The 8,444-nt window shown below is 37.7% G+C and overlaps 2 protein-coding genes across 5 annotated transcripts; one reads left to right on the forward strand and one right to left on the reverse strand.

Annotated features, from left to right (window-relative positions):
* Positions 1–260: 260 nt before the first annotated feature.
* LOC107941348 (sterol 14-demethylase) lies at positions 261–5,016 on the forward strand. 4 transcript variants are annotated; one of them, XR_001695584.2, is made up of 5 exons: positions 261–406; positions 774–1,258; positions 2,169–3,180; positions 3,427–3,472; positions 3,532–5,016. XR_001695584.2 is itself a non-coding variant. In XM_016874907.2 (4 exons), exons 2-3 carry the CDS (start codon positions 797–799, stop codon positions 3,165–3,167), a joined length of 1,461 nt encoding a protein of 486 aa, XP_016730396.1. In that variant the 5' UTR covers positions 261–406; positions 774–796; the 3' UTR covers positions 3,168–3,180; positions 3,427–5,016. The 4 variants fall into 4 exon arrangements, 3 of the variants coding, with proteins under 3 accessions (XP_016730396.1, XP_016730397.1, NP_001314378.1); XM_016874907.2 differs by having other exon boundaries at positions 3,427–5,016; XM_016874908.2 differs by lacking the exon at positions 3,427–3,472.
* On the reverse strand, positions 3,884–6,488 carry LOC107941349 (probable beta-1,4-xylosyltransferase IRX10). Its single transcript, XM_016874909.2, has 4 exons — positions 6,109–6,488; positions 5,383–5,771; positions 4,594–4,835; positions 3,884–4,397 (listed from the first exon to the last, which is right to left on the reverse strand). The coding sequence occupies exons 1-4, from the start codon at positions 6,206–6,208 to the stop codon at positions 3,884–3,886; spliced, it is 1,245 nt and encodes a 414-aa protein (XP_016730398.1). The 5' UTR covers positions 6,209–6,488.
* Between the last annotated feature and the right edge of the window lie 1,956 nt (positions 6,489–8,444).

Consider the following 8,444-nt stretch of genomic DNA (forward strand, 5'->3'; position numbering starts at 1 on the left):
ACCATGATAATAGATTTTACATTACCAATAAAATAGGGAAAAATGAATTTAAAAAAAGTATATAATTATGCAAGGAGTAATTATGTGGACATGAAATGTCATGCCACATCAACCTTGGTTAGTAAGATAATGAATAGATGTCTAAAACAATAAATTATTTTAATAGAAGTGATTAAATTATACAATTTTTTTATATAGGGGATTAAAATGAAAATTTTGAGCAATTTAAGTATTTGACCCGCTAAAAGACGAGCAATCGCTATTCGGCACCCACGAGATCATTGCTCAACTATTTATAATTTGGTCATTTCTTTTGTGTGGTGGTTCTTTCAGTTTTTGAGTTCCATGTGACTCTCTTTCCTTTGCTTTCCTTTCCCAGTCCCTTACTTTTTGAATCTCAGATCAGGTAACTACTCTTCCTTTTTCTTTTTAGCTTTAATTTCTTGGGTTTCTACATTATTCGTGGGATTATTAATCTACGCTTTTTGTTGATGTTTTCTTTGGGCTATCCGTCGTCGATTTCCTGCTAAAACTTTTTGTATAACAAAATATATTTCTAGATGACCAGAACCAATATTCGCCTGTTCCTTTTACGATGATCTAGGACTTTTTATTTTCCTTTTGATTAGTGGAATGCTCAATGCTGGACTCAGCTTACTCAAACTTTTTACTGTAGAGAGTGTTAATTAAAGAATCTTCTCCCTAGCTTAATTTGCTTCTTAAGTTTTATTTTTCTTACCTTTTCCTTTTTATTTTCAACTGAGAACTGATAGGAAATTATCAAATCCGAGCCGCCATGGAGGTTAACGACAAGCTTTTGAACACGGGTATTCTCATAGTAGCCACCCTAGTAGTGGCCAAGCTCATATCTTTCCTCATAATGCCTAGATCTAAGAAACGGGTTCCACCAGCAGTCAAAACCTGGCCGGTAATCGGTGGGCTCCTTCGATTCATGAAAGGGCCTATCGTGATGCTCCGGGAGGAATACCCGAAGCTTGGCAGTGTTTTCACATTGAACTTGTTTAACAAGAAGATAACTTTCTTGATTGGGCCTGAGGTTTCATCACACTTCTTTAAGGCTTCAGAATCAGACCTCAGCCAACAGGAGGTCTATCAGTTCAATGTGCCAACCTTCGGTCCTGGTGTGGTTTTTGATGTGGATTACACTATAAGGCAAGAGCAGTTCCGGTTCTTTACAGAGGCCCTTAGAGTTAATAAACTTAAGGGTTATGTTGATCAGATGGTTACAGAAGCTGAGGTAAGTGATCTGCTAGGAACTTGGTTTATATTATATTACACTTTTGCTTTTTGTTTGTCTGTTGTATATTATTTGGTGATGTATCTGGCCTAATAAAAGCAGTGACTCTTTTTTGATACTATTAGAGTACGATACTAAGACAAGGAAAAATGAAGTTCTAACTTGCATGGATGGAGTTCACATTTGGTGGATAATTAATGAACCGTTGAAAGTTGTTAGGATTATATGAAGTTGTTAAGTGAATAACAATGTATCCCTAATCTTTAGGAATCACCGAATTTGTTTTGATTTTTCTCAACTTGTCTTTTTCTATGTTTAGCTAACGTAATGACTAAAAGACTGAAACTATGCGAAACAAATTGTATCAGTTTTCATTTTTCTCCATTGAATTTCCAACTGTCCTCTCTCTTTTATCTACTTGGTGTGTGCAATGTGAACCAGCCCAGTTGAATAAAAGTATATTGTTTATTTCATTTTTTATCGTGTACTTGAGCTTGTCGGACACTTCTTAGGAGTCTTCATATCTGAAGATTGAAGTCTAATTTGCACGTGCTAATGATGCTGTTTTGAATGTTGATTTTGCTTTCTTTAAAATCAAGCATTGTGTTTCATGTTGTTGTGGTGCACCATCTCTCTCTTCTTTCATTTATGAGTTATTTACTTGATTTACTCTTCATAACACCCACCAACTTTTAATTCTTGGACTACTTTGATGAATAAAAAGAAAATAAAGGATAATAAACACTAGTTACATTTGGTTTTGGGAGGTTAAATGACATGTTACTGAATAGAAAATTTGTTGTCTTATGTGAAATTCGAGGTTTGTTGTATGGTTTCAATGTTACATATGTTCATAATGTTGTAACTCCATAGACGTGATTTGTGGTCTGATCTTTATGGAATTGGGCAGGACTACTTCTCAAAATGGGGGGATAGTGGTGAGGTGGACCTTAAGTATGAATTGGAGCATCTCATCATCTTGACTGCTAGTAGGTGTCTCTTGGGTCAAGAAGTACGTAATAAACTTTTTGATGATGTTTCTGCACTCTTCCATGATCTTGACAATGGCATGCTCCCTATCAGTGTTATTTTCCCTTACCTGCCCATCCCTGCTCATCGCCGCCGTGACCGAGCTCGAAAGAAACTTGCAGGAATCTTTGCAAATATCATAGCTTCCCGTAAAAGTGCTGGCAAGTCAGAGAATGACATGTTGCAATGTTTCATTGAATCTAAGTATAAAGATGGTCGCCCAACTACCGAGGCTGAAGTAACTGGCTTACTGATTGCTGCGCTCTTTGCCGGACAGCATACCAGTTCTATCACCTCTACTTGGACTGGTGCCTATCTCCTTCGTCACAAGGAGTTCCTATCTGCTGTGATTGAGGAGCAGAAGCAAATAATGCAAAAGCATGGAAGCAAGGTTGATCATGATATCTTATCTGAGATGGACACCTTGTATCGGTGCATTAAGGAAGCTCTGAGACTTCACCCTCCACTGATTATGCTTCTACGTAGTTCACACAGTGATTTTAGTGTAAAAACGCGAGATGGGAAAGAATATGACATCCCAAAGGGTCACATCGTTGCAACATCTCCAGCATTTGCCAACAGGCTTCCTTACATTTACAAGGATCCTGACACATATGATCCTGATAGATTCTCTGTTGGGAGGGAAGAAGACAAGGTAGCTGGGGCTTTCTCATATATTTCCTTTGGAGGTGGCAGGCATGGTTGCCTTGGTGAACCATTTGCTTACCTTCAGATAAAGGCTATATGGAGCCATTTGTTGAGGAACTTTGAATTGGAGCTTGTGTCACCGTTTCCTGAGATTGACTGGAATGCTATGGTGGTTGGTGTGAAAGGAAAGGTGATGGTTCGTTACAAGCGGCGACAGCTTTCTGTTAATTAGCCAAGTACTGTTTGTGAGTAACTTGCAGTTTTAAGTTCTTTTCTTCAAATGTCGCTGGCATTTTTTTTTTGTTCTGTTGTCAAACTTTGGGTTATTTGTGTTAAACTAGAGCAGTCTCTGGATTCTATTTGCTAATGGTTTTTGTTTATTGCTGCAATATTTATGATTAGTTTACTGTCAAAGTTTGGTATTGGTGTTCTGAACTTGTTCAGGATTCCTTTTTGAAGCACTGACGTTTTCGTAATATTGATGTCAACAGGAAGGTCATCAAATCTTAGTAGCTAATACCCTGGAATAACTATAAGGTTGTAATTTTTCGTTCCCTAGTTTATATATTTGCATCACTAACAATTTCCCAATGCAGTCTCACCTCTCTGCTTATCAGTCAAGAGTATGGATAACTTGAAACAAGAGAAGAGGAGCAAATCAAAAGAACTTCTGTAGGTTGTGGATTCAAATGATGTGATGGAACGGAGGACATTTGCAGAAGTAAAACTCTTTAGATAAAAAATATTTGTTACTATTCGGGCTTTCATATGTGCAAACGTGAGGAGCCATCAATCTGATGATTGTATAGCCATACTCAAAGGTGCTTTCCATACGTGAGCTTCTATACAAAAATTTGGAATTTTTAAGAAAAAATTCAAATTCTACACTAGGCCAATCCCTAACTCAACTTGGTACAACCGACATTGAATGTGGAACAACACTTAACATCACCAAGGTTTCAAATCAGTGATTGGTCCTGCGGTCCAGTTTAGAATCTTTTCACCAGGCTTCAAGTAAACACTCTTTGGGTGTGGCAATTTACGAGCAAGGCCATTCAATATTTGATGGAAAGCATCTCCTGGTAGTGTAGGTTGTGGAAACAACATGGCTCGCTTCATCGAAGGATTTGCAAGAAGCCTCTGTTTCCTCAAGATTACATGGGATGGTATAGATGTGAGAATTTTATCCAACTTGGGAACATCTTCTTCTGCAACAAACACTCCGATTTCCTCCCAGGGGATAGCATCAGCAAAGGGTAAAACTGTATCATCTGCTATGATGACAGGAATGCACCCAAACACTATAGCTTCCACTAGTCTAGGGCTCCAGGGTGCCCACCCAAGTGGGCACAAGCAGAATATAGCTCGTTGCATATCCTCATAATAGGTGGTTGGATGCTCGGTGGAGATGTCAAACAGTGGATTGCTCTTAAAATTCTCCCAAACAGCTGCCCTTGCACCTCTGCCACTCATCAAAGGAGTCAGTAAGGTCTCGTAAGGGTGAAGCATAAGATCGTTCATCAAGGCTAGTTTAAATAGAATGTAAGGTCTCATATCGACCTCAAGTAATCATTTAAGAGCAAACAAAGAAAAATGAAAATTAAAGAGCTACTTTCCTTTGGAAGAAAGTACATTTATCAAAGCTGAAAGAAAAGTACCTTGCATAGTAGCCACCTTCAGGGTCATTATTTACGTCACAAAACAACCCGCGAAAGTAGACAAAAATAGAACGTGGAGTATCTGGTGGAATCTGGCGGGCCCGCATCTTTTGAGGGGGAGCGTAAGGAGGTATTGTGATTGAACCTTCATTCAAGCACACATGGTTGCGTTGCCCGAATGTCTGAACTAACGTAGCACGCCGCAGGATTGGAAGGATCCCCCGCTCTATTGCTTTCTCTTCCTGGACAACATTCAAATCAATCAGCACACGTTTTACCTTTGCATGCTTACAAAGCAATACTAAACTCACAAATCTAGGACTTAAGAGTTTACATCTGTAATACCACATATTGCTTTGCTTAAATAACAGTCCCTTATATGCTACTAGTGCTAATATAGAAAAGGATTATGATTAAACAAGATCTTCATCTCTCTAACTTGACGACGTTTCAATGCTTGGTCTTAAGTTTCTAAAGCCAGTTTAACAGGACTAGCAAAAGGCATAAATGTACTTTACTAATTCTTCTCACTAGGTAGATATATGACATTATCAGAAATATTTTATATGCATGACAAGAATCATCCTTGAAATGGAACCATCTAAGATGATTTGGACATGCTTTCCTGGGCAAACCATGACATCTACCTGTCACATTTACTATTGGTGAAAATATATAGAATTGAATATGAGATTCCCAATTTGATTCCATATGAATAGTAATGCCAAAATGGATCGAAAATATGATTGTACCGCTATATCAACAACCTTGGAGACTTGAATCAGTTACCTGATAGTGAAAGTAGGCTCCGAAATCATGGGGCACAACAAAGAAATGATCAGCCCCCTCTGTTCTATTCCAGTAAGGCCAGCTCGAGGAAATAAGCTGTATTGCACTTCTAACCATCCGTGGGGACTTGAAGGGCAATGGCAAGCCAGTGGGTGTAAGATCACAAGTTGCATATATAGGGGTGTAAAACCAATCAGCTCCCTCTGGATTGAGTGTTTGAACAGGACTTGACAAGAGAAACCTGTGCATGAAGATCTCAGCAGCAAACATATGTGAAAGACATCTGGGGTCTTTCTGAAGGATTTTCTTGTTGTATTTGCTTGGAAGCTCGTATACATACACTTTCAGCCTTCCTACTGGATCATCTTCCAACACATCACCTGCACTTCCTGCATTTTTCGATTCACTTTTTACTTTTAGATTCATCAACTTTAAGTGATACTGCAACTGCAACATCTTATGTGACATATACCATGAATTATTTCACATTTTAATTGGCAAAGCACCTTTTTTTTTCTATACAATATTAAACCTGGACTCTAGTATATATGATAAAACGAACATCTAGCTGAAGAAAAACTATGTTGCAACTCAAATCAGAGCTAGCATAGACAGCAAGTCAGCAACATTATGGATCTTAATTCATTAACCACTCAAAATTATAAGCTTGTTTTTATATACACAATAAGAAAAAGCTTGTTATCCAACATTAGGAACAAGAGATACCAGAAATTCTTTCAGTGCAAGGATTGCGCTCAGCGGTAATGCTCCAAGCGAACCCCAAAGCAAAAAAAAGCAAACCCCACAACCACAAGCATTTCCTCATTGTGGAAGAATCTCGAGAACCCAAAAAAAGCAATCAACACAGGGAGCTGTCTGAGATGGGAGGTGGAGAGGAAGAAACAGGTATATTTAAGAGAAATGTAATGTAAAGGAGAGGTATGTTGAAAGATGATGGGAGGTCATTAGGAGTAGTAGTTGAGTGAGTTTTGTTAAAGCTAAGGGGGCTGAATAACAAATGGAGGTTTCCAGGTTAGGAAATTGAAAGTGAAAATTTGGATGGGGGGCATTGCTTCAAGGAACAGCAGACGGAGAGACCACATTATTCTTTAAAGAAAAAAAAAGCAAAGAAATTGTGATGTTTGAAGTTTTAACTGTAAGCGGTACATGTTTATGAAAGGAAAGCAGCTCTCGTTTTGCCGGTTTGATGGCAGGTCCATGTCTGTCTCTCGTTTTATCGAAGCCTAAGTAAGAAATTATTGGGCCTATTTCTCTATTAGATAAATATATTTTTGAGCTAAATGTGTAGCCCTTGGACTTGATTGAATTTCTTAAAAATATCGGTTTTTCAAAAAAAAAATTATCATGGGATATTGGTCTACATAGACTCATAATCCATTTTTAGTTTGTTGCTAGATAATGTGGGATTGCTTACTTTTTTAACTAACAATATAAGAGTAAAGGCTACACTTAATTTTTAAAAATTAAAGACAAAATTTTATACAACATTAAACTCTAACAATTTTTTTTATGGAATAAATTGGAAGCCTTGTATATGATGAAATCTTTAGCCAACAAGTTAGTATCAAAATAACGTCTCTACACGTTAAAAATGGCTGAAGGTGAGTCTATTAGAACTCATATTAATGAGTTTGTTACCGTTCTTAATGATTTAAAGAATCTCGAAGCAGAGATTTATGATAAGGATCAAGCTATGTTGTTGTTATGCTATTTGCCCTTTTTTTTTTTTATAAAACTTTTAGGAAACCTCTGATTTATGGGAGAAATCATCTCTCGTTTGATGACATGAAAGGAAATTCGTTGAATAAGGATAAACTTGACAACGAGTTAGGCCCAAATAAGAAGTCAGACGGGCAAGCCCCAGTTCTAGTTGTAAGAGGAAGACAACAATCTAGAAAGCCAGATCATAACAGGTCTAAAGCAAAAAGGTGGACCGCGTCAAGTAGAATGTTGGAAACTCCAAAATAAAATTAAGAAAGATATCAAAAATGACGAGAAAGATAAGAAAAAAGCCGAAATTGTTGATGCTAATGTAGCCGAAGAGAGAGGTGAGGCTACACTAGCATCAGGGGGCGACCCCAAATCAGGATGCACGACAGAATTATTCGAACACTGTCAGATGTTAAGTATGTTCTTGATTTAAAGAAAAATCTCATCTCCTTGGGAATTGTGGATTCTAATGGTTGAAGGATAGTCATTGAATAAAATAGCTTAAAAGTCTCTTTGGAGCTCTCGTTGTGATGAGAAGACACAAACAATGCACTTTATATGTTTTGCAAGGGTCTACGGTAACTAGTGTGACTGCAATTACAGAAGAACAACCGAAATCCTCACCATGTTGAGATGAGGAAAACCCCAACGTCGTGACGACGCGATGTCGCGACGATGCGATGTGATTTTCCCTCCATCGATTCTGATTCAACCAAACTTTGGCACATGCATTTGAGAAAGGTATGATAGTCTTATGCATCAGAGGTCTTCTTAAAAACACTAAAGTCGGTACGTTAGGTTTCTGCGAGCATTACATTTTCGGGAAGCAAACCCGAGTCAGTTTTGATTCAACAGTATATAGAACAAAAGGAACCCTTGATTACATTCACTCCGATTTATGGGGTCTGTCTCCTGACATCTCAAAATGAGCTAATAAATATTTCCTAACTTTTATTAATGATCATTCTAAAAAAGTTTGGGTGTTTTATTTGAAATAGAAAAGCGAAGTATTCAGAACCTTTAAATAGTGGAAGACATTGTTAGAAAAACAAACCAGAAAATTCATGAAGCAGTTGAGAACGGATAATGGCATTGAGTTCTGTTCGTCAAATTTTAACGATTTCTGCAAATGGGAAGGAATTGAAAGACATCGAATCGTTGTAAGAATTTTGTAGTAGAATAGAGTTGCAGAAAGAATGAATAAAACCTTGTTGGAAAAGGCCTGATGCATGCTTTCTAATGCAGGCTTAGGGAATGAAATTTGGATTGAAGCCGTAAATTTAGCAAGCTACTTGGTAAACTGATCTCCACATCGAGCGTTAAACAGTAAA

Source organism: Gossypium hirsutum, chromosome A12 (genome assembly GCF_007990345.1).
Source record: "Gossypium hirsutum isolate 1008001.06 chromosome A12, Gossypium_hirsutum_v2.1, whole genome shotgun sequence".
Classification (NCBI taxonomy): Eukaryota; Viridiplantae; Streptophyta; class Magnoliopsida; order Malvales; family Malvaceae; genus Gossypium; species Gossypium hirsutum.